This window comes from Colias eurytheme, chromosome 12 (assembly GCF_061535395.1).
Source record: "Colias eurytheme isolate Ceu_HAF_F1 chromosome 12, ilColEury1 Martin Lab GWU primary, whole genome shotgun sequence".
Classification (NCBI taxonomy): domain Eukaryota; kingdom Metazoa; phylum Arthropoda; class Insecta; order Lepidoptera; family Pieridae; genus Colias; species Colias eurytheme.
In genome coordinates this window covers 5433213-5460981 of record NC_142991.1, presented here as the reverse complement: position 1 = coordinate 5460981, position 27769 = coordinate 5433213, and the positions used below count along the sequence as shown (strand labels likewise).

Genomic DNA, 27769 nt, shown 5'->3' with positions numbered 1-27769 from the left:
TTAAATTTGTTAGAGAAATATACTCGTTTACAAATAGTATGTTAAGTATATATAACATATCTATATCTAATATCTACACAACCGTTGCATAATTAAATAATGAAATAAAGCTAAACTGTACTGTTTTAAACAGTAAAGGATACAAAATAATAAATAACCATTCACAATAATTTCTACGTAAACATCATGTGCTAATTTAAAATCTTAACACAAAAAAAAATATATGTCCTTCACTAAGACATAAATCGTGTAAATTTAAAACCGGTGGAGGTGTAGGCATCTCAAACTGGAGCATGCAAATACCTTCCAAACAAGCTTTCGCAAAAAAATGATTAAAACAGAACCTACCTTCTGACAACTTGAACTGATACTTGTTTCAATAGCACTCGTCTTTTTTCATTATTAATCATGTACCTATTTTGGTAACAAAAAAGGCAGAAATAAAAGTAGTACCTAGCTAAAATTATTATAAACAAATATGATTACTACTTAACTTAGTTATGTGACAAATAAATTGTTTGTAGGTAGGTACTCGTTACTTACCAAGCCACCGTATCGACTGAAGATGTGCTATGTTTCACGATGTGTTCTCCTTCTACTGCCCGATCTAGCAATCATAACAAAATATTAGGCGTACACTCGTACACTAGAATATTGTCAAGTCCGTAATCATTTTATTAGAAAAAAATATCTTGTTAACCAGCGAAATAAAATAAGGTTATATAGACTAACTTTATTTTTCTGACTTTTCTGTGTGGTATTTCTTTGTTGAATATTTGAGCAAAAACTTTAACGATACCAATTTTACCTACGCAATTATTTAAATTCGTAGATAATTTGTATCAAAGATATCATTAGAACATTTCACGGCAATCTTTTATTTGTCCCAGTAATAAAAGCTTTCGTGTTACGCCACCGTTTAGAATCCGATGCTTATCTAAATGGGTGCCCTATCGCGGGGTGTGAACTTTCCCCTTTTGCCCCCACAACAATTAGGTATGCCCTTTCATTTCGGAAAACACTTCTTTTTGTTCGTTATCCTCGCCGTAATTTTCTTCAAATATTCTTGCTTTTTTCCTGTTTTCGCATCTGTTTTAACGCAACGTTTACCATAATTTTGACTTCATTTCGATGGACTTATTAAAATTGATGAAAGATCCTTTCTGTTAATTAATTATTAATTATAAGAAAATTGGAACATGTTCTTATTGATATCTTCTTCAGTGTATTTCGTTAACGAATTGTAGTTATGTAGCTTACTAATAGATAAATAATAATTTAAAAGTGTGAAAAAATGTAATCAGCTGTAGTACCATTGAACATGAGTTGGTGTGTGGTATACTCACCAAGTTCCACAGCTGCCCGGACTCTTTGCAGCGCCATAGTTTTAGTGACGGCCAGCCATCGATCGATCAGCGGTTCGAACCATCTGACAGCACGTAATAACTTTGTCACACATGTGTACAAACGCTTTTAACGAAAGACCTTGACTTTTAAGTGTAAGTATAATATCAGCATTAGTGTAACAGTTGGAGGCTTTATTTTGCACGTGGGAGGAACGTGGATGAATGAATCATGAGAAGCCTAATCAATTATTAATGTTCATGTCAAGTTATAGAACAATATAAAGATCTCTATGTAAGTATGAAAGTACGCGGAAATTATATTATAATGTACATATTAGTAAAAACTAAAAATTAATAAGTCAATGTAAGAGACAACTATTATTACAACAAGAATGAACTATCACTACATAGTATAAAACAAAGTCGCTTTCCCTGTCCCTATGTCCCTATGTCCCTTTGTACGCTTAAATCTTTGAAACTACGCAACGGATTTTGATGCGGTTTTTTTTAATAGATAGAGTGATTCAAGAGGAAGGTTTATATGTATAATAACATCCATTAAATAGTAGAGAAGTACTGTTATTTTTGAGGTATCTAATGTGATGTCGTAAAAAATTACATTTTTTCCGCTTACATTGCAAACGCAGGCTGAACCCTACGAGTTTTATCAAAATAATGTACTAAGTATTATACATATTGAAAAGGTCTACAGAAAAGTCCGCGATGGTATATGTCTATCTCTTATGGATAACCCACAATAACTTTTTTTTGTCATTTACTTTTTACGACAAATAATGGCTAATTTTCGATGCGATTTTAACCAATACAGCATTAATCCTTAACCAATTAAATACCTTGAATGCATTGTTCATTTAATATAGATCTATATGGCCCTTTACACCGTATGATTTAAGTGAATATTTTCGAAGATATTATTACAGATTTAAAAATTGCGGGACGTAGCGTTTGCGGCGGTACCGGCCGGCCGCCCGGCTATACCCGCGCGAAGCCCGAGCGGGCCGCGGCTATGTTTTTATATACAACGTTCACAGTTTTTCTGTAGTGTATTTAGTATCAGCATTGCACCCGTGCGAAGCCGGGGCGGGTCGCTAGTTTTAGATAAAAAAAGTGTTTTAATAAAACTTAGTGTCTTAAATTTGTATTACTTACAAACTAAACTTAATTCTAAGGTGTTATAAAATTGAAAAACATAATATTCGCATTTAAATCAACACGATTGCATCGGCTGGACGGACATATACAGGAAAGTGGCAAGTGCGCTGCAATGCGGGTTGATAAAAATACATATCTACAGGCTACAAGACATATAACAATAAGGCTGCGGCCGCCTATACAGAACTGCCGAAACTAGTTAAATTTATCATAATAATTAGTGTCGGACTAGTTTTAGCAAGCTAATTGAAAAAATATCTATCGCTAATCCATTGATATCTATTATTGAGAGAATTCAAATTAAAAGTCGGTATATTGTATGTAGATAACATAATGTATTATTATTTTTCTGTTAAACGATGTCGATGTCCTCTTTTAGAACAAAATTAAGTTTTGCATTATATGCCTTATTTTTTAAACAAATTACATTAACACAGATAAATAATTATAAGGTAAGTGCTTGGGTAAGTATTATGATAGATTATTTACGAAGGGAAGGGAAGTACTAGCATATGCCGTAGAATATGAAAATTTACTGCTGCTATATAAATGCATTTATTTATCATAACTACGTTAAACGTTTCGTGTTAAAAGTAACGAGCGATTAAAAATGTAAAGGTTTTTTTTAATATAATCAAGGAAAGGTTTAAATGTTCATTGTTTTTTTTATTTAGATTAAATACGCTAACGCATATTTACGGATAAAACATTATATTATAGGTACGCTGTAAAGTGTAAAGACGCTGTATTATATTTGAACTTTACAAAATATACCTTTTTTAGGGTTCCGTAGCCAAAATGGCAAAAACGGAACCCTTATAGTTTCGTCATGTCCGTCTGTCCGTCTGTCCGTCTGTCCGTCTGTCACAGCCGATTTACTCGGAAACTATAAGTACTACAGTGATGAAATTTGATGGGAATATGTGTTGTATGAACCGCTACAAAAATATGACACTAAATAGTAAAAAAAAGAATTGGGGGTGGGGCCCCCCATACATGTAACTGAGGGATGAAATTTTTTTTTTCGATGTACATACCCGTGTGGGGTATCAATGGAAAGGTCTTTTAAAATGATATAAAGTTTTCTAAAAAACATTTTTCTTAAAGTGAACGGTTTTTGAGATATCAGCTCTCAAAGTCGTAAAAAGTATGTCCCCCCCCCTCTATTTTTATAACTACGGGGTATAAAATTCTAAAAAAAATAGAGGTGATGCATGCTAATTAACTCTTTCAACGATTTTTGGTTTGATCAAAGTATCTCTTATAGTTTTTGAGATAGGTTGATTTAACTGTAATTTATTATATTTGCTGCTACGGAACCCTTTGTGCGCGAGCCCGACTCGCACTTGGCCGGTTTTTGTATTAAACTAATGGAAACCCTAAATAATGAAAAAAAAAGAATCACTTGTAGGCACATATTTTTAACGAATTTGGTCTCGGAAAGACCAAAAGAAATATAATCTAGCTCAGAAAATACTCTTTATCTCTTATTTTATTACTTTATCACATAATAATAAAGAAACAAACATGGGCCGCCCCGGCTTCGCCCGTGGTACCTACATGTCTAAACTATCCTATCTCTCAAGTTGGATCGAACTGCACATGGTGTGCGAATTTTATTATAATCGGTTAAGTGGTTTAGGAGTCCATTGAGGACAAACATTGTGACACGAGATTTATATACAATATACATATATTAAGATGTTCTTTCTACGTTCTAAACTAACACGAGGGCTTTGATTTAGACACAGTAAATCAACTAGGTACCTATTCACACTTAACCGTTTTTTGTTTGCTATAGTGTCCTTTGAAAATAATAAAAAATCGCTTGGCCGTTGTTAAATGTCACTTGTAGCTGGCAACCGCAAATTTGCTCTTTGTTAAATAGATTACCTATATTTTAAGCATCTGCACCGCACATTAAAAAGGACGTTAGCACTGAATGCTGTGTTGACATTTAATTAGTGGTTTTATTTACAGCAAGCATGAAATTTAAACGAGTCAATCTAAGTTTTCGTATAACCTTGTTCTCGTAAATATCAACTTCCTGGACAGCCTCTCAGCCGGTTTGTGAAGCGATACGCCCTTAAAAAATATACTGTATAAATACGTAGACTGAGTCTATGTAGGCATCAGTTGCTCCCAAACAGAACAACAATACATACCAAGATGTTCAAGCTCGTAGCTGCTTTTGCCTTCCTGGCCGTGGCCGTCGCGTCACCTGAGCCATACACTATAGTAGCTCCAGCAGTGTCTACTTACAGAACGGCCGGCGGCTACATCAACCAAGCGCCCTTGGTGTACTCCCCACCCGTGGCGTTCTCCTCCCCTGCAGTGACGTACTCCTCCCCCGTGGCGTACTCCAACTACGGCTACACGCACCTCATCAAGAAACGCTCTCCCGGCTTCATCAGCGCGCCTGTGGGCTACTCCAGCTTCGGCGCTCCCCTGGCGACCACCTACTCAGCACCGCTCGCCTACCACACCGCTCCGCTCCCCACCTACAGCTACGGCGCGCCGATCGTGCACTCCGCGCCCGTCTACTCCACCGCTCACTTGATCAAGAAGCGCTCCGCTCCCCTGGTCACCGCGTCCACCTCCTACATCGCCCCGGCCGCCTACTCTCCTCTCGTGTCCACCTACTCTAGCTACCCTGCCTACTCCAGCTACCCCGCCACCGCAGCCTTTGTCTCATCTCCTTTCATCTCGTCCGGACCATTCGCTTACACTCAATTCATCAAGAAGTAAAGAGATTGAACTCTTTATTGTTCCGTTAAATACATCTGGTCAGTTCAGTACTTTTGAAGCATATAGAGCAAACGTGATACAACAAAATTAAAAATGTGTACATAAAGCCACTGTATAAATCAATAAATGCGTTTGTAAATAAAATTTCTGACTTTTTTCATATTCCCCTTTTTCCTTTCTTTCTTATAAGCATTACGTGTTTTTTATTACTTATCAGTTACATACGTTTTTGTTTTTTTTTTGCAATTGTAATGAAGTGACAATTATACTTACATAGAATTTTTTTAAATGATAGGTATATACATAATTCCAATATTCATATTTCCAAAAAATTAAGTTATCTTCAAATTTTCGTACTTCTACAAATGACAAGAACTACAATCGCGCTCAAAATAATGTTCACAAAGCATACGTACGTTTCTCTTTATTTCTATTCTGAAAAACAAAAGCACATCAACATCGAGCTACTCACTGGTAAGCTTCGAGAAGCTGCGGCGGCGGTTCGTGCGGGGCGTGCGGCGCGTGTGAGGGGGGCGCGGGCGCGGCCGCCGCGCACAGCTCGCGCACCGCCGCCAGCACCTCGAACGGCAACGTCTTCGCTGACACCACGCTGCATACTAAAATGGACGAGGATTAGTTCACACCAATTCACTGCAATTTATTGGACGGACCGAATGGTGTTCTTGTGGCTGTGCATGCGATTAGGCCATTTGCTCTAAATTTTACAGTCAAAATATATTGTCAAATATTGTTATAGTGTTATTTTTATATAATATAATCAGGTCCATAAGAAAACAAACAGTTGATTTTGTGTTATTTTGAATATGTGAAAAGCTTAAATATTAATTAATGAAAATAAACTTCAAGGCTTCAAAATTATTATCTACTACATCGCAGTTTCGAGTCGTTCAGTTAAAATTAAGATAAATATTCTCATCATATTATGCATGTAATTACCTACCCGCATTCCCGTGTTCATCGTAACCATCCTCTTCGGCCACACCACACCATCCCTCCGATATCCAGATCTCGACACATTGCTTCACATCTTCCGACACCTGTAGTAATGTGTTTAAGTACTTAAATTCTACCAAATTCTGCCCTTTATAAGTTTTTTAATATTATTATGTTATTGAACTTTTAACACTTGAAGTTCTTACTTGACTACTACAATGTGTCAATTATGTATCACTACATAGTATAAAACAAAGTCGCTTTCCCTGTCCCTATGCCCCTATGTCCCTATGTCCCTTTGTACGCTTAAATCTTTGAAACTACGCAACGGATTTTGATGCGGTTTTTTTTAATAGATAGAGTGATTCAAGAGGAAGGTTTATATGTATAATAACATCCATTAAATAGTGGAGAAGTACTGTTATTTTTGAGGTTTCTAATGTGATGTCGTAAAAAATTACATTTTTTCCGCTTACATTGCAAACGCAGGCTGAACCCTACGAGTTTTATCAAAATAATGTTCTAAGTATTATACACATTGAAAAGGTCTACAGAAAAGTCCGCGATGGTATATGTCTATCTCTAATGGATAACCCACAATAACTTTTTTTTGTCATTTACTTTTTACGACAAATAATGGCTAATTTTCGATGCGTTTTTAACCAATACAGCATTAATTCTTAACCAATTAAATACCTTGAATACATTGTTCATATAATATAGATCTATATGGCCCTTTACACCGTATGATTTAAGTGAATATTTTCGAAGATATTACAGATTTAAAAATTGCGGGACGTAGCGTTTGCGGCGGTACCGGCCGGCGGCCCGGCTATCTACCGTGTATTTTATACCCGTGCGAAGCCGGAGCGGGCCGCTATGTTTTTTTAAACAACGTTCACAGTTTTTCTGTAGTGTATTTAGTATCAGCATTGCACCCGTGCGAAGCCGGGGCGGGTCGCTAGTTGTAAATAAAATATTTCTCTCAATAATTACTGTTCATACGACATTATTATAATATTTATAGATGTTTGTTGTATTAAACAGACATTAAATTGTATTTTTTATTTAGACATTTTGAGGATATTTTATTGTAATCTTTATATTTTGTAAATGTAAAACCATACTGTTCAAATGAATATGTATTTAGGTTGGGGAAATGGTTTGGAAGAAACACCGTTCACGGTCTCGGTGCGCAGTCGTTTTTACATTATTTTGTTTTTATAGCTATCTTACAAAGCTTCGTCGTCGTAAAAACTGTCTTTGATAAAGGCTACACCAACTTTACTGAGCTACATAATCTATTATTATAGTTCTCTTATAGAATTATTTATAAAGCCGAAAAGTTTATAGAAGTGAGACTCTACATCTAAGTTAACCTCAGGGCTCAGAAGTTATCTTATAAGACTGTGTAAGTTTTATAATATTATTAATGTTTTCTTCATTATCATGGAAATTATATTATAGAGTAGGAATACACAAGCCATTGTCTCTGTAGCTGAAAGGATAGACAGCCCAACATTTCCGTCTTTCTATAAACGTGTTAAGTGAATATGTAATCATAAAAGCTATTTAACTCATTAACGGCTTTTTAAGGCATTTATTAATGGCTACAAGTATCGTGAGTAGGAACAGTATTATTGTTTCGATAAGGAAAAACAATACAACAAGCTATATAGGTAATCACAGAATCTAACAACGGATAAATTGTTATCCAAATTTGGTGCCAGTAATTATTTAAAGGTAAGTTAGTATACGTTTATAAGCACGAAAACGCAACACCAAGTTCTATTCAAGATATGTTCGATAAATTTTAATAGCTGAATCTGAACACATTGTACCCAATGATATTTTATGTATTAGTCAGTTCTTTAAAGAAACGAATCTTCAATGGCGGCGCTTATCATTCCCTCTCGCTCACACACGGCCGTACGGTATGCAAAAAAAAATAGGGTAAAGTAAAATGTATTTAATTTTCCCTGTTATAATTTTTGGAAGAAGTGTACAAATACAACCCTCGAATTTAAGGTTTTTGTGGGGGGGAGGGGAGGGGGGAGTGGTGGGAATCCCTCCTCCAAAGGGGGGGGTGAGGAGTCACTTAGTTTCTGAGATATTGGAGTTTAAAGTTTTGAGAATTGCCTTGAAATTGCAAAAAAAAAATATGGACAAGAAATAATATGAACTTTTCACAGTAATATCACCAAGTTTTGGGTAATTATTGTACCGGCGAGCCTAATTTTTTTTTTTAGTTTGTAACATTTTCGCCATTTATATTTAGAATGACAATTATGTATTTGCTATAGTAAATAATATTTTCTTTAATAATATATTCTTTGGGGAAAGTTGTTCAGTTTATGGGCTAATTACGAGACTACGAGTATTAATGGGGATTTTGTTGCGTTCTGTATATGTCATTTGATAGTTCATATAAATACACAAATATCATAACAAAACAGTTTGTCAACAAACAAATTAAAATAATTAACAAAATAATAAATAAAATAATTATCAATTTACGTTATTTTTATTTTCTTTTTTGCTGATCCTACCATCTGTCAAAGTCAGCTTTGGCCGCCATTGAAGATTCGTTTCTTCATTGAACTAGCTAATATAGATACGTTATATACTCACAATATATCCAAAAAAAATGCTTCATATGCAGTGTCAGGCACACACAAATACAATTTTCATTTTATTTAATTTATTACATTGACAGACTGTATAAGAGAGATGGCTCTAATAAAATGATATAAATAAAAAAGACAAAGATAGTTTGTCACTTCCGCGCAGGTGTAAGCAAAAGTCATAAGAATTCACCAATTAAATATAAATAAACAAATAGTTGCCATGGTAATTGGCATAGATAAACGACACAGAAGGTTCAATGTTATAGATGTTAGGTTTCCTGCACAAGTAAATAAATGTGACAATTTCATTTACTATTTTATGATTATTATGATGTCGTATTAAAATGAAAAAAAAAAATAAAAAACTTTATTGGAGATATAAGTGTATTAAGTATTTATTACTAGCTGTGGTGTTCGTTTAAGTCATCATCATTTCACCCGATAATCACTGCTGAGCATACTGCATATAGTCCTCCTTATAGAACTCCATAAGGACCGATCTTACGCTATTCGTTTCAAGGCAGTTCCCGAAACCCGTACAAGGTCATCATTCCAACTTGTAGGATAATTATAATAATAGTGGTGCCTAGATGAAATAAAAGAAAGGTTGAAGTATAAGCCTTTTTTATCTAAAACACAAATAAAATTTATGTTCAATAGCTATTTACAGAAAAGCAAATAGGCTTTTTTCGTCAGTAGCGATAATCTTTTCTTCAATGTATTGGTATATTTAACATCATTTTTGCAAACAAACATTTTTGCCATCACGATTTCATTGTATATAATAAATAGATATAGATATATTTGTTAATTATATGCACTGTGTGGATTTAAATATAAAATTAATCAAGTATTTACCCAAATCGAAATTAATAAAATAACCGTTCTATTTTCAATAATCGTATCTACATGATAATCTTTGAACACAGTGTACGCTAGCTTTGTCACACTAGTGATTGAAGCAATGTTTTATCCCTTTCATTATTTCAATACACGTGTCAAGCAAGTGTCATTAATAAAGAATTGTAAATTGTTATTTTTACTCTTAATAAACTGTAATAATTTAATATATTTTGCTGTGATATGATATTCCTTTATCTTTCTTTATTTTTTTGCACGAATACGTGCACTTTCTGAACACATAGGAAGGCATTTTCGACAACTTTAATGTACCTATAGGCACATGCGCTCACTGGAACCGGTGACAATCTGACTGATTGCATTGGTCCCAAATAGGACCAATTCACGGAATCAGTTTTGGTGCGTTGATGACGTATCTACCTCTTGTTTCTATATATAATATCATTGATTGTACCTTATTGATATAAGTTATATTGTTTTTGTCATTGTCATTTGTAACGTTAAATTGTTTTTCAGTTCCGTTCCGTTATGAAAACAGACGCGCAATTGATAAAATAAATAGAGCACTTTATAGTTGGCATAAAGTTAGTTATATTATATGTAAACATGTATATGTATATGTATACGCCCGAAGGCTTCGTTTGTAGTTTATTATCGTTATTTTACTTTACACACTACCTACATTTGAATATTCAAAGGCTCTATTTTTCCTTCTTGTTAAGTAACCTTTGATATTGCACGTATTACAGTAAAAGAGATTTGTTTTATTTTGTAATAGGTATCTCAATCCTCCAGGATAAGTGCCTTGTATAATGGATTGCTTTTTCATCGCTATAAAGGGCTAACAGTTTCGATTTCCGCCTAAATTGGCAATCTTAATTCTTAACGGTGATTGCCCAAAGGAATTTTCATTTCACTAATTATTTATATAATGAACATAATAAGACAATGTGCATCTTTTGACATTTCGACAAATCACTTCAATATTTCGAACATTCCCAAAATTACATTACGAGCATTTGTAAAATGGCATTCCATTATAAGAGCATTCCTTCTTAACAAAGTATTTAACATTAAAATTATACAATAAACTTACCATTTTATCAATCTGTGTAAAAACAACGTTGAAGTATGGGACGTTGTTAGTCCTATAAAATAAGAAACATGCGATACAATACTGGTTATGATCTATCAAATTATCTTACAGTCTTAGTTATGAAATAATTAAATAACAAAAAAGATTCAATCTAAAAAAGATAATATTCACTAAATATAAATATGACAATTCTAATAAACTGATTATGCTGATGTGTAGCAAATGCCAATCAATACAGATTCCAGGCAAAATGCCACGAGCCACCATCTAATAAAGGCTACTAAAACCCTGTATGAATTTCCACAAACGCGCAAACCGCTAAATTTCATGTTTCAATTATGGTAATAATATGTAAAAATAGTCAAACAACTAATTACTGATACTTGTAATGATAAAAATGCCTGACTAAGTAACCCTCCAAGGAATCGAAGCTTAAAAATATGCACTTATTTATAGCCAAGCGTACTTACGTTTCAAACAAGGGGTGGTAGTAAGTGAGGCCTTGCTGCAAATCAATTTGCACTAGTGTGATGAGATTGACCAGATCCTCTCCCCGTTCTGACTCAGTGTCTTGAGCGCACAACGCTTCGTACCACTCCGCTGTACCTTTCCGCAGCGATGCCACTATTTCGCTCCTTTATTAAAGAATTGAGACATTTTTACATAGGAATTTGTTAATTATTTGTATTACAGAATAATTCTCGGGACTCATGGAGCTAAGTGTCTTCAATTGAATAAACAACATGTGTTCACTTCATTACTGTCTGTAAGGGATCGCCCCTAAACACTGCTAACAGTGTTAAATAGCGTACATGTCCGAAAACTTTTCTTAGGGTTACCACTTATACTAAATGTGTCTCACTTAAACCTTTATGTTTAAAATATTATGTGCTAACCACAATTATGTTGAAGTTAATCAAAGGGAAACTTTTCTAATTTAGGTATGAAGAGCTTTAAATCTATTTATACCTCCAGTCCGCAACCTCTGGTCGTTATTGTATCGACGCCATTACGATCAGTAAATAACGCGTCGAGAGTTGCGATACTTTCTGCCATCCAATAAACCTTTCTATGTAGTTTCCGCAGTGTTTTTCCTTCTATTTTAAATATGTTGGTGTGACCTTTCTGTTATTTTTATACGCATTATGAATGTTATGTAATTCTTTGGTTTAAATTTATTGTAAATCGAGTTTATGACAACCAATAACAAAATAATGTTCATAGCAGCGACTCCATCAACCCACTAATCCGCATGGATTGAAATGCTGATAGGTTTATTTATATCCAAATAAATGAATACCTACATTCAAATAAATATTTAATACTTAGTGCTTTGCAATTCTGGATTTAAAACTGCGAAATATATTATGAATATATACCTACTAAAAGAGAAGCGGGATAATCCAAAAAATCTCTCTCAGTCATATCTTATCTACGATGCCGAGATAAATATTAATTAAGATAAAGTTTGTACCTTTGGATCCGATTAATTGCGGTATTATGGATTCGTCTCATCTTTCCTTAATTATTCATTGTACTTTTAAGGGTTTCCTATGAAGATACAATATTATTTAATATTTTAATTATGTCAACCCGCATCCACTCATATAATTTGTGTGTCGGCATAGGTATTAAAGCTGCAGAGTTGGTTTGTGTACTTTATTGGGCTAATCTCAGGAACTGCTGGTTCGAATTGAAATAATACCTAGGTACTTTTGTTCCAAACGAGAAAAATAGACTGCTAATACGCGGAGCACATCTAGTTAATTGCACAATTTATGTTCAGAATTCAACTTAATATCTTACCGCATTTCCTTACTGAACGGACAGCACCTCCAGAAAGCTTTCATCTGTGACAGCTGATTTAAACATCTCAGAAGATATTCCAACCTGTTAAACGAATTACAATACATAACTATAAAAGCTATAAACTGAACTTACTATCGACTCTGAAAACGAAGAAAACAAAATTCTATTGATTTTATTATAATTATTCTTAGACGAGATACGCCAGTACAAATTAATTAATGTAAAGTATAATATTAAAAATCTATTTTCATTGTATAAACTAAAAAAAACATACTTGTTCAAGCTGAGATGATGCAGCACGGGATACAAGTCCCTATGGAGTCGCAATTGGTGCAATGCGCGCTCCACAAACTCCCCGAAGCAGTCCGCGAGCCAGCGCTCTTCGTCGCGCGACGCACACGCACCCGCGTCCCCACTACCGCCCCCTAGTAGCGCCTCGCTAGCGCACCATGCGCGCTCTAGTTCGTTTAGCAGTTTGAACATGTACCTGAGTGATAATATTGCATTTTGTAAATGTGTTTCATTTTGTAAATGAACGACTATTTCCGAAAGATTGAGACGTTTATGTTTTAAGTCGATTTAAAGATGGCGGCATTAATGTATGCAAACCATCAAGTATAAAGGATACGCGTACAGTGTAATAAGTAATAAACAGTTTAATACTAAGTTGGTGTGTACTCATTGAAAACCCCGGACAGTATCTAACAATAGTACTACCACAAACAATAATAATACTGTAATACTATCTTCAATATTGTAAGAGCGAATTTGTAAGAATGTATGGATTTAGCGATGTTTCTCAGTCTTTCACGCAAAACAACAGGAAAGTATCTCTATTGAATTGGACACAGAGACATATTAGGTATAGTGTTCTTATCTGAACAAAGGCGCATATGCACAAATTATTTCAAGAATAATAGAACCTGTGACTTCATTCGCATGGAGCTTGGGCAAAAGAGCTTTCTTCTAAGTCTGACTAACATTTTTGCAACAGATTTCATTGATATACATAGGTTTTATTGGTATTTTTTGCAAAAAATATTAAAAAATGTTCTGCTATCCACTCTTGAAATATAATATTACATTTATACGTCTTGTTATATCAAAGGAGAGTTTAAATGGTTGGACAATATATTATAAATAATTTGAGGTTGGCAAAACATCTGTAATTAAATTTTGATGAGCTCTGTGTGCGGAAGGTGTTATTTACTCTGGAATGCCAATTGCTTAACCACAAAATGTATGCATAAAATAAATTGGCAATTGTAAATATTATTATGTTTGTTATTTTGAAATGTTTATTTACATCATACATTTCACCATTTAATGCCATAGAGTGCCTTTAAATTTTAAAAACAAAATAACGAACCTATACCACAATGTAGAATTATATTATATTACTAGCGGCCCGCCCCGGCTTCGCCCGTGGTACATATAATAAAAATAGATGTTGGCCGATTCTCAGACTTACCCGATATGCACAGAAAATTTCATGAGAATCGGTCCACCCGTTTCGGAGGAGTATGCAGACTAACATTGTGACACGAGAATTTTATATATTACTAGCGGTCCGCCCCGGCTTCGCCCGTGGTACATATTTACGTTTTCTCTACATAAAAACCATCCTCGTACTTCAAGGAATATAATAAAAAAAGAATTATCGAAATCGGTTCAGCCGTTCTCGAGTTATGCGCTTACCAACACATTTTGCGATTCATTTTTATATATAACTAGCGGTCCGCCCCGGCTTCGCCCGTGGTACATATTTACGTTTTCTCTACATAAGAACCATCCTCGTACTTCAAGGAATATAATAAAAAAAGAATTATCGAAATCGGTTCAGCCGTTCTCGAGTTATGCGCTTACCAACACATTTTGCGATTCATTTTTATATATAAGACTAGCGGTCCGCCCCGGCTTCGCCCGTGGTACATATTTACGTTTTCTCTACATAAGAACCATCCTCGTACTTCAAGGAATATAATAAAAAAAGAATTATTGAAATCGGTTCAGCCGTTCTCGAGTTATGCGCTTACCAACACATTTTGCGATTCATTTTTATATATAAGAAGATGTATAAGATATAACCGGTACATTACCTAACATGTCTATGATCATGTTGTCTTGTTTAAGCGTCGGAATAATAGTTAAAAGCATCACAAGTTTAAGTCAGTTATGGCCTCGTAATTACTAACACCTGGAGAGGAACTTCGAAACTCCAGATTTATATCAAAGTCAACAAAACTTTGTTAACTGTGTCAATATAAGGACAGATAATATAAACACACTATATTTTGTCTTCATACAATACAGCGTGGTATAAAGTTTTCACGTTCAGCAAATAGGAAAAAAAACTAAACCGTAACTTAATTACGTGCGCTGTAAATAATTTTTTCAAAGGGTCGTGTCTAATGGAGCGCTCTCTACCCACGTGTATGTAAAGCCACAGCAACCATTTACCTTTACTGAGGTTTTAATAGCGCGTCAAAAACAGATGCAACGTTCCTTTACGTGTTCCGTTCGATTAATTACTCCCAGGAAATTGTATTGCAGATGGCTTTACGTCACCAGTAATGCAATCTACGAGAACAAAGTTACTCTATCGGACGTGCATTTATTCTCCTGATTCAATTAATGGATATTCAGATCGACCCATAATTAATTAATTTACCTCACGGCGATCTGCTGAAAATTGTATGAAGTTTGTAATAAACATATTGCTTCCTGATGTATGAAATTGTACGGCTTTAAATCCGTGAAAGTAATTTTGTTGTTGGTCAATATGCAGAAAATTTATAATTAAGTTCTTAATGAAGTTTGTAACGTTAAACAATTTTATTCCACAGTTTCAACAGCAACCTAATCAATACCAATTAAATGATTGATTACTAACAATCAATTACGGAAATTGCTAGGCGTTTAGGCACTAAATTATTATTATAGATTTCGCTAAGCGCTATTATACCTAAAATGTATGTATGTGATTGACCTCCTATTACATTTTTAGATTCGCGTTTTGAACTGATCAGTTTTCTTTTGTGAAAATAACACACATATACATAGAAAAAATCCGTAGACAATGCAATACATAAAACAAAAAGTGACTTTCATGTTCTTCCATAAACTTACTTTGGGTCTAACGGTGCATCGCTATTAAGCCGGCAGGCAGCAGCAAAGCGTGCGATAGCAGCTTGCAGCGGGCTCAAGTCGCCCTGCACAGCATGTTGATGCAGCAGCGTCTGAGCTGCGCCGCACAAGTCGCCCTCCCAAGCATGGCTGTCGCTCTCAGCACCTTCACTGGGAGCGTTGGACGCTGTCTCCACCTCATGCGCTAGGAGAACTCCGAAGAGGCGCTCGTGTTGGCGTACCTTTGACAATATATATAATTATTATATAAAATTATATTCACTTATTCAGAGCCCTAACAAAAATTAATTTGTGATTACGTTATTTAACAATACTGTAAGTGGTTTTAAATCCTGTTCATCGGTAATTCGAATTTTAGCAAGGTATAATATTATACATTAAATTAGTAAAATGCATGAAACGAACTAATATGTTTGTATATGTAACTATGTTGTTTTATCTAAATCGTGTATTTTTTTAATCCCGGTCTAATGAACTACAAAGTGTACAAAAACTCACAATATTACCCGATAATTTGTGATATTACGGTAAGTATCAGATTACATGCTAAACCTTCAAAGCACGTGTAGCCTATATTCATGATTTCCAGGTATATTGCAATTTGCAACTAATACTCGTAGTATATGAATTTCAGACCATTTAGACGAAGCAAATATACTAAAGGTTTGATCTTTGGTTCGTATGCAAAGCGGATATGAATATACCAGGAATATGATATTGGGTATCAAGTACGCCATCACCCGGGAAATTTGATGCGATGGTATCTATGTAAAACAACTGCAATGCAAATCAACTCTATCGAACACAATTTCAAAGCTAATTTCAAATTTCAAATATAGAAAGACTGTGTAGTGTGTAATACAAAACTATCGGTTTAAATTATATAGTTAAGCTTCTTTTTTAAATATCAATTCAATAAAGTATCATCATAATTAAATTGTCAAAAAAAATAAGTATCGTAATTGTGTTTTCATTATAATAAAACTTTTAGGAAACTGATATCATTACTTATAACAAATTGTCCTATTGTTCTTGTTCAATTAATACTACGTAAATAATAATTCAGTCAATGTTCTTGGATAATATTCCAAGACAATAATAGAAAAACATTTACCTTACAATATGTTGCTTTCAAGGAAATACAAACAAGAACAATTCCTAGCAATTGTAATAAAAGTTAAATGTTAGAATTCGTTCACTTACGTCCACGTCCGTGAAATGCAACATAACGCATTGAAAATTCAATTGCAATAGCAGGTGTAAAATGTACGTAAATTCTTTAAAAATATTACCTGTACTTTTTTAATTTTTGCCACCTTTGTGATTTTAAAGTACATTTGGCCTTAGCATTTGGCCCATTCGTTTTAAACAGATTTATTACACCTCGTAAAAGACAATTAGAACTCACTTCCTCGTATTCACCACAATGTGAATGTATGAGAAATGAGTGTACTGCACATATGGAAAATGATTGTGAATCATCACACCTGTTCCCCTATGCAAACCTAGACTATTATGGCAATTATGCTTTGAATTATACTAGCACGCTATTCGCGACCTATCGATTGGGCTACAACAAGTTCATTTCTCATAAAGTAGATTGATAAAGAAATTATCTGAAACATTTCAAATATGTAGTTATATGCAGATTTGTTTAGAGAGCTAAACAGGAGCTTTCATAATGACAAAATTTGCTTGAGCAACCTATTGTTTAAGTCAACACTAAGTGCTTAATTTGTATTACTAAAGCATTATCTATATAAAGTTAAAGGACATCCACTAAACTCGATAGGAGTGATAAACTCCAACGAGAAGTGCAACTAATAATCACATTCAAATCAGGTAATGGCATCATTAAAACATTTTAAAGGAGATATAAGTGGATTATCTATAAATGCTGGAAAAGAAACTGGAACGTGAAAACTTTTGAAGCGTAAAAGAGCCGGTCCCATTGAATGTAAAGTGAATAAAGTACCTCAGGGGAATGAATTGGATTTATCGTGTAATCGCAATTCCGCTTCACTCGCTCGCTCACTTATTACGCGAGGCCGAAGATGTTCACTCAGCGGATATGTTATACCGGGAATAACAGCCAAGATGCCATGTGTTATCGATATAAATACGGGCATAACCTTACGCATGATAAGACGACCCGCGGAGGTTCAACATTTCAACTGAATTTATTCAATACTAGAGGTCCGCCCCGGCTTCGCCCGTGGTACATATTTCGCAATAAAAGGTAGCCTATGTCCTTTCTCGGGTATCAAAATACCTCCATACCAAATTTCATGCAAATTGGTTCAGTAGTTAATTAGGCGTGATTGAGTAACAGACAGACAGACAGAGTTACTTTCGCATTTATAATATTAGTATGGATTCCTTTTTTTAACCTTTTGTAAAAATACGAAAAAAATACTTAAAATAGAATATCGCAGCGTTAGTATCTATACCTAATAGGCTTCCCTACTTACGTACCATATAGATTTATGAATGAAATCGATGAATGAAATTGACGTTTTCTTTAACAGAATATAAAATGATATTATTTAGAAAAAAAAAACACCTTAATTGAAAGCTTAATAATTATTTATACTATATTTAATACAAAGAGTTAGAGAGTAATTATATCACATAATACGTTAGGTTGGTATTTGAAATGAAAAATTTAATTACGCCACGGTGTGCAATAAGCTTCACATAACAACGTAATTAAACCGGATATATACCTAATAACATTAGGTTATGGTGGTTCAGAGGCATATTGGCAATCTGCTAAACTACTGCGTAAAACATAAAAGTTTTATAGGCTTTTCGGAAAAACCCATTAAACTGTATGATCGTTTGTTATGTGTCGTCAATAGCTGTTATTGTCTCTATAGCTATTAACCCTTTACGTTTATCTTCACACAATTACTAATTAATATCTAACTCTGTAAAAGCATTAATAAAGTGTTTAACTTACTTTCTATAGTAGTACAAACAAGCAATGAACTCTAAGTCTCAACCACTGGTACATCTTCACATCGGATTCGTGTAGGTAAATAATTAGACGAAATTTATTTTAAATTATAACTTTTTTTCTATTTCAGAAATATAAAAAAGACAAAAGTTAGTTCATGACTACAGTCTATATAAATGTTCGTCTATCGTTCTAAAAAAAAAACACAATACATTGTTGCCAGTGTTAAATATACCTACAAACAAGATTAAAACCTCCTTTATTCAAATAAAATAATATAATCACAAATCAATTATTGAACTTATGAACGAAGATAATTACTGATTAAAAAGTTGTGTGGTTTTATGAAACCACGGTAAAAGTGAAACTTAGGCACAAAATTATCGTATTTGTACGATAATTATCGTACGGTTCGACCGTCACGCGACATGCGCTACACAGACCAAAAAGTTTGAGACGATGTAATAAAAGTTTCACTTTAAAAAATATTTTATGTTTAAAATTTTAAATGTTTTGACATTATCATTTCAGATTTTCCTATTTGAAACACCTATGCGGTTCTACGTATCTAGAGATGAAAAAACTGACCGAACTAACCGAAGTTTTTTAGACGTTTTCGTTTACTCTATTTCGATTTGTTTCCCTTTCAGTTTCAGTTTTCGTTATTAAAGATTCTCGACAGGTAATTTACATATCCAGCGAGTAATATTTTAAGTTATCTACCCACTAATATTGAATTCGAAGCTTAGGTATTCACAAATAATATAGCGGTTAACTTGCTTATGTATAATGTTCATAATTATATTAAATTTTAATAAAGTTTCTAAGTATTACTTAGATATACAAAAATAGGTTTTAGTTAAAATCGCATATCTAGTAGTAAAAAGCCAGCTACTCTTTAAAATATATATTTTATTTTTCAAGCAAAATTTTCTCTGGCAATACCCATAAAAGAAAAAAATATCCAATTTGGTTTTAGAATTTGGTGCAGTCCCTTATAACTTAGAAGTTTTGCGCGTACAAATATTCCAGTCATCGTTTATAAATCATATTTACAATCAAATCGGTCTTATTTTACTTACCTGTTGCCAATTATCGTCATCATGTCTTCCAGCTTCACGAGCAGAGAGCCAGAGGCGCAGTCGAATCCTGCCTTGCACTGACGAGCGCTGGGAGCGGGCATCCAGCTTGTACCACGCCTCTACCCCAGTAGATGGGATCTCTCGTAGCGGTATGTTCACACATCCTATAAAAATCAGTTGTTAGAAATTTTGGAAATATAATCTCCAGATACATAGATTTTGTTAATTAGGAATTACGACTGTAAAATAGCGATGAGCTTTTTATTTGACTAATAAAATACGATACATTGATTGTATCGGAGATTTTAGTTACGAAAATTGTAAAGTAATGACAAAATTCAGAATTATTCTTCTTAGTATTAACTGCATGTAATTTACAATCGTCATACTGTTGAAATTGTTTAAATGTAGGTACAATCTTTTTTACAAACAATTTAAAGCTTGCACAGCAAAGCTTTTGCTGTCGGAACATGCTAAAATAATTTCCTTTTCTACGCGAATTTCAAACGCAACCATCGCTTTACCTGTTAAATAAATATTAGATCTTCCCTCTACCAATTCTGATATATCCAATTTTTGTACACGCTCTCGAATTTGATCCTCGTCATGAAAAAATATCAACACAAAATTTTGTATTTGAACTAATACCACAGAATATATAATAGTACCTACTACTAATAAGTCAATTTTAAATATCTAATTGTCACAACTTATTATTTTTCAGTAAATATTGAATGGAAAAACTATCAATATCACTTAATATATTAGCACATAATCTAAATATAACCTATACTGACCTACATAGGACTAATAAAACACATTTTCATAATAACAAAAGTACCTGTTGTTAAGTTACCTGATACCTATAGAAAATATTGTTTGTTATAATGAGGCAAACAAAAGTATACGTTAATTAACAAAGTCAATAAGTATAAATAGATGAACATAATAACAAACGACGGCTATTATTGCCACAATATAACAAAATTTTACCAAAACAAACGCTTATTATTGCCAATTACTACCAACACAATATTACATATTAAATAAAGGCGGCTGCTGGTTACTTTGTCGCGACGTTATATGTATTCTTTCATTGAGTAACATTATAAAAACTCACAAAGGTATTACAAAAATGATTCTGTAAATTTTATAGTCATTTCTCCCTCTGTAATCAACTTAACTCACAAATTTCGGTGTTCTTGTATATTTTCAGTATTAATTTTAACGCAGATTGGCCAATTTGACTCTGTTTATGTGCGTTTCACATGCAATTGGGATTTAAATTGTATTTACAAGCTTTTATCGCCTTTAATAGCTTTGTAACGTGAACGAAAGCATAACGTAAATTATAGTCTAAGTGCAAAAAAGGTTATTGAATTGTTTAATTTAATTAGAGGGCTGTTTAATTTTATTTCTTTCAAGTAAACATACACGAGAGTTATAATAAGAAAAAATACGAGAGTTGAATTATAACACTTGTATTTTTTCACTTTTTGATTTTATAATAATTATCAGGTGAATTCAATGCTGTAATTTTATAATTATGTTCGTTTTATGATCTTTTAAACAATTCCAGTATTAATTGAGAGCTTGCCTTTATTAAAATAGGACTGATTATGATAAAACATATCATATGTCGTAAATAAAAACATGAAACATACCAAGAAAATCATCCTGGCTCCCTTGACGAGCGCTTTGGCACACTTGCTTGAAGAAACGGCCGAGGCCGCGGACGCCACGGACCTCATTCAGACGGGACACGGCATCTAGCACGGAGCTTTCATCATCGTGATCCCATATGTCTAGGTGCAGCACATCCGACGATATGTCGTCTATGTCACTGTCAAAATAGCTACTAGTGTTTATCTGTGCAAGTGTATTTTAGATAACTACAAAAGTCATGGATGTAATAAGTTGTAGTTATTTTCTTTATTAAACAAGAAAAATTTATTCATATAATTAAGTATTTAATCAGTATTCATATTGATATTATTACACTACATAATATTATAACATAAGATATAGCATAAATACTAATACCAAGAAGCTTATATCTAATACACTGGAGATTTCAGTATGAACATTAACTTGTAACAATAAAATATGACCTTGAATGACGCCTGTATGTTTTTTATCCCTTTCACACCTAACTAACTACCTTGGTGTGAAAGGGATAAAAAAAATGTTGTGTGGTTTTATGAAACCACGGTAAAAGTGAAACTGTTCGAACGGTTCCGAACACTGCTTTGTGTAGCGCATGTCGCGTGACGGTCGGCTGCCGAGTAGGTACTCAGCAGCCGCGATACACGCGACATGCGCTACACAGACCAAAAAGTTTGAGACGATGTAAGTAATAAAAGTTTCACTTTAAAAACATACAGGCGACATTCAACGTCATATTTTCTTGTTACAAGTTAATGTTCATACTGAAATCTCCAGTGTATTAGATATAAGCTTCTTGACTAATACCATTCCATGACTTTGTGATATATAATCTCTTTCCTACCTCAAACTGTAATAATATTTCAATTGTTAAATAACCATTAACATTAAGTAATTAAAAATTAATTAACTGGAATGGCCCGCGTGTAAATTCGACACTTTTACGTGTTTTTACGGCTCTCACCTGTGTCTGCTCTCTACTAATTTGCATTGTAATAAGTTACCCTTTGTATTAACCACTGGATGTCCTAAATCGTTATGTTCCTTTTTTATTAAACAAAATTAAATTATTTTGAATTGAGATATAACTCTTATTTAGGAGGTCACACTTGTACACACACCTAAATGACAAATAAATATATTAGCAAATTAGGTTAAACTTTTTGAATTATAATTTGCTTAAATCCTCTCGGTTTTAGGACATTTTTATCTTTGTATTAATAGCGGTTGTCGATGTATCAGAAAATGCATATTGAATAACAATAAATATTTTTTTGGTAACATAGTGTGGAAATAATGTTAAAATCCCGTAGAATAAAATTAATTTATTATGAACTACTTTATGACGGTCTATTTATTGTGTGATTTATTGTATGTACTATATCTGCCATTTCACAGTATCATGTCGCATTTATAGTGCCTACGTTACTGTTAATAAATTATGAAAGGTAGACATTAATCATCCACCTTATTATGGCGACGAAGTTCCTAGAATAGCACCACTACTACTGACAATTTTCTCGATATTCGTATTCGAAGAAATAATCTTATTTAGTTCTATACAAACTATATTATTACTTTTATCCAATGAATATTTTATTATTTCGTCAGTACCTAATTACATAACATGATCGTATTTTAATGTACTGAATTAGAAAATATGTGTTAATATTTCAATTTTTTTTTTGAGGGTAGATTAATGATTTTTATCAATTGAGAATACGTACCTACATTTGTAAATAATTAATACGGAATATAACGCGAACAAAAACAAATGAAAGTACCAACATTGAACATAATAAACGACTTACAATTTGAACGTTTCATTCCATTTGGGCGACAGGGTGTGAGGTCGCACACTTGTGGCGCGAATGTACCGGGCTGGCAGCCTGCCCAAACTGTCGCGCTGTTGACGTCCGTCACGGCGTTTGAAACTCAAGCGGAAGCCGTGTTTGCGACCCTCGTCCTCTGAAGCCCTCGGGGAAGCGGGCAGCGACGCCGGTTGGATACCCAACATGCAATACGGATCGCTGAACCCTGAACAATACAGTACAAAGGTAACGATTTAACCCGTTGTTTAAGCCCTTACTATACTTTATACTATGTACTATAGAATGGAACAATATGCATACTAGTGTTGTACTTAAGATTATAAACGAGAAAGTGGGTTAGTCTTTCTTTTACACGCAGAAGAGTCTAGACTCTAGAAGGAGAGATGTATTAGGTACTTTTCAGCGTGGTGAAATATTTAATTTCCTTTCCCTCGGTAATTTCCTATGACCACGGAGGCGAATCTGGGGGTAGAGAGCTCATCGATTTGGAGAAGGTAGATTATTTTAAGTAGGAAATGTTATTTATAGATTACAGAAGTAGAAATGAAATGGAGGATTCCTGGAATCTAGATGCAATTATAAGCTGCGTGATTTATATTACAATAATATTCAGGTCAAACAAAACTTAACATAAGGAACGGATATCTATTCATGATCCGTTATAACTTTAAAGGTAAAACTCAAAAGAATAAAATAATATTGTTGCCTATTCATCTTATACAATAAACAGAATTGGTAAAAACTTTGTAGATATATTGTAGTAACATTTTATATTATACTAGAGGTCCGCCCCGGCTTCGCCCGTGGTACATATTTCGCAATAAAAGGTAGCCTGTGTCCTTTCTCGGGTATCAAAATATCTCCATACCAAATTTCATGCAAATTGGTTCAGTAGTTTAGGCGTGATTGAGTAACAGACAGACAGACAGAGTTACTTTCGCATTTATAATATTAGTATGGATATATACTTGCTAAGATGACCTACTTGATAGTTTATAGAGATAATTTATTATAGTCCTGTTTTTTTTTTTTTATTTAATTTATTATATATTTTCAAATTTAGCAGGAAAACGTGTTCTATGATTCAGTTAGACTGAGTTAGTTATTCAACAGCTCAAAAAACTTTCCAGTGTAGTGAAACTATGCAGTGAAGCTGTCAAAACAGCTTAACTCTTGTGTGGAAATTTTGTTTGAAAGCCCTGTTTCCGACACTGTTTACGTTTACAAATTTTTAATAATATACTTACTGTAAGTTAGGCTCGAATCACACTTCGTATATTTTGTTTCAAAATATATAAAGCAAAACCTGCAAGTGTACTTAAATAAGATCATTTGGAAGTTATACATATATAGACTTTTGTTGAACTTTGAACATATAAGACGAGTTGCTATTTACTCAACAAGTAAAACAAATAAGATGGAGGTACATTACTTTCCCCGATGGATAAAGTTTCAAGAAAATGATTAAGAAGTGAAGTAAACAAATTACTTGAGTAGTTATCAAGTCATTTAGTATATAAGAAAACTAGTTGATCGGTAGTTTCTATTTGGAAATTACTTTGTCATTAAATTACAGCACTCTGAAATAAATCAATCAATAATTATAGTAGGAGTAATATTAGAAATGTGATGGATCATTGAAACATAATATATGTAATACCTCTGTCAAAGTCTGTCAAAGCACACACTTTCATACTTAAAACTATATTATTAGCAAAAATTTTAGTCTGGATAGTGTGAATGTTCAAAGAGTCTTCTGAAGGTTTTTAATAATTATAATATTTTCTCCACAACAGTCAATAAATGTAAATATAAAACGTACAAAATACAATATTGTGTTAGAATTACTTATCACTTTAATTCTTACTGTGATAGGTATGTGTAAACAGCTAATTCAAATATATTAATTTATATTTGAGCTTCTATGAGCTTTAATACAAGTTTAGCAACAACAGAAAACTCTCACAATGAGCAATAAATAGATAACAGTTGATGAAAGATAAACTAGATTTTCTATATTGCCAAAACCCAAGTCGGTTTTCTATAGAATTCATGACGAGGAGTATTGTGTACTTTGCCGGAAACATGTAAGTACGATACATGTTATATGTCTAATTGAACTTTATATTCTACGTCTCTACGATATTATATTCATTACGTTTTATAGACCTAGAACATAATTTGGAATCATAATAATTCGTTCTGTTAACTCGTCTTATTTAAACTACATATAATTGTTAGAAAGTATTAAATCCAATTCTGTGAATACATTGTAGAAGATATAATGCATTGTTTAAACTAATTATAAATTAATATATAACTCATCTCAAACAGGTAAATCCGGAAATATTACCTATGCAATGGTTATCTATAAACGTGACATCAAAACATTAATTAATTAATAAAGCTTACTTTTTGTAAGTACATACATAATATGTATATTGCTTCATATAATAATTGTTATTAGTTGAGTGGTTTTGTAGATAAATCCTTGGCTTTATAATTTTCCACCCTTTAGCTCAAGGAACAAAGTTTACGTCCAGATGTTCTTGACATTAAATCTTTAAGTTTCATTATACGGAGACGGACATGGAATTCATTTTGAATTTAAAACCAAACTTAGGATTTTAATTAATTTATATAGCATTTTAAGATACAATTAAAATATTAAAACTATTTTACTTAGATACAAATAGATACAAACTTTAATTCTTAAAAAACTTTAATATATATTCCATCATCAAAATTTGACCGTTCATCATCAGAGACCTTCATCAGTCTTATATTTACAATACCTCGAATGTCTGATAAAATAATTCCGCCTTTGTCTTTTTATCGCTTGTAATGTAATAAATTTCCAATTAATCGACATTGAATCAAATTGGAATGAATAATTGTAGATACGGATTTTCAATAAACTCAATCAGTCGATTCCCTATTATTGGTTATTTACGTTGATTCTTGTTTTCAATACTATATTTGCTATGATTTATATTTAACATACTTACCTCCCTAGTTTGAAAAATAATAAGACTACCATATTTAATTTCAAAATAATTACCTAATCAATAGACATTTGCAATGCGACATCATTTCTATAACAGTTTATATGATTGACCAGCAAATTTTCCGCGTAAAAATAGAAGTTGGATATTTTCCATGTAAAAATATAAAATAAATATATAAAAAATTGTTTCATTTGTATTGCGTCATAAACAAAGTTTGAACAAGCTTAATCTCCAGTGACCAATAACAGAAGTGAAATTGGCATCAATGCCGTACAACAACAACAAACTACGTATGTGGGCAGTAACAACAGAATCCTCTTAAATTGGCATCTCGGGCTACGTCCCACTTGTACCGACTAATTGGAGACAAAGCCTTTATCACGGACAAGAAAGATACCTACGTCAATATTTATTGATCTGTGGAAAATTTGCTCATTCAAATATCTTTATGTTTAAACAATAGGCATGATAATAGGTACACCTGCGTACTGCGTAATCATTGCAGTTAATTTTCAACTAATTTTGAAACGTTAGGAAAATGACGGGTGCTGTAATTTTTGTCGACCGATCCACGTCCACATATGCAAGCTATAACTTCTTTGCTTCGCGAAGCTGCTCGCTCTATGAGTTAGTTTTATGCTTCATATAATAAAATAATAATTAAGTTCTAGAAATAATTTCTACAGATAAAAACTATCCGTTTAAGTTATTTTATTCAAATTGATAAAAGTCATAGTAGGTATTTGATGACAGTATTCGGCTTGTAATTTAAAACTACAATTACCAAATTCTACGTATTTTATCTTCATTTATGTTATGCTCTTATTTTTTTAAAATAGTCACCCTATGTTCTATGAATATTTTGTACCTATTTGTTAAGGAAAAAAATTAACGTGCCTTTTATAGTCATACTCTGTAACTACAAGACCGATAAACAGAGCTTTTACTGAGTGGTTGCTTATTTTAGCAGAGAGCTTAGTACGATATTATCTATGCTTTAAACTTGTTTAATTGAGAATAAGAATAAAGGTTCCTTACCAAAAATATGGCATAATGCTAAGTAGTTAGGTACTTAAGTTTTAGTTATTGAGATAAAAATACAACTATTCCTTAAAAAATAGATACTGTGTACATTTTATACCGAAATTATTAACATTTTTAATAAAGCGCGTATAATATGTGAAGCATTTAGAGTATTACAATTTTTATATTGCTTTTGCCTGCCCCTGCTCGCCTACGTGCGCTTATAAGGCAATTATATTAAAAATAACTCAAGTTCTCGTAACAAGTCTTATAACAACAAATATCATAATATCCACTCAAGTGCGGGAGCCATTTTGCAAAAATCGGGTCTTGTGCGAAACCGGCTCCCGGTGCCGCCGCAGTTGGGGTTTTTGGCGGTCCAATATTTTTTTAAAGTCGATTATCTCAGATTCCTCTATCAATAGCACATTTGCAAGTA

The 27769-nt window shown here is 33.2% G+C and overlaps 2 protein-coding genes across 2 annotated transcripts in view; one reads left to right on the top strand and one right to left on the bottom strand.

Annotated features, from left to right (window-relative positions):
* unc-13-4A (BAI1 associated protein 3) overlaps window positions 1-27769 on the bottom strand; it is a 56708-nt gene that overhangs the window by 12480 nt on the left and 16459 nt on the right. The window contains exons 4-15 of the mRNA XM_090108198.1: window positions 23279-23504; window positions 21467-21645; window positions 19803-19966; window positions 15744-15982; window positions 12889-13101; window positions 12612-12695; window positions 11276-11440; window positions 10806-10857; window positions 6229-6325; window positions 5740-5884; window positions 1347-1429; window positions 544-607 (exon numbers count right to left, since the gene is read on the bottom strand). Coding sequence (XP_089964324.1) covers window positions 544-607; window positions 1347-1429; window positions 5740-5884; window positions 6229-6325; window positions 10806-10857; window positions 11276-11440; window positions 12612-12695; window positions 12889-13101; window positions 15744-15982; window positions 19803-19966; window positions 21467-21645; window positions 23279-23504 — 1711 coding nt within the window. The remainder of the gene's footprint in view (window positions 1-543; window positions 608-1346; window positions 1430-5739; window positions 5885-6228; window positions 6326-10805; window positions 10858-11275; window positions 11441-12611; window positions 12696-12888; window positions 13102-15743; window positions 15983-19802; window positions 19967-21466; window positions 21646-23278; window positions 23505-27769) is intronic.
* Window positions 4660-5413, top strand: LOC149904016 (uncharacterized). Its single transcript, XM_090107696.1, has one exon. It carries the CDS (start codon window positions 4689-4691, stop codon window positions 5265-5267), a length of 579 nt encoding a protein of 192 aa, XP_089963822.1. The 5' UTR covers window positions 4660-4688; the 3' UTR covers window positions 5268-5413.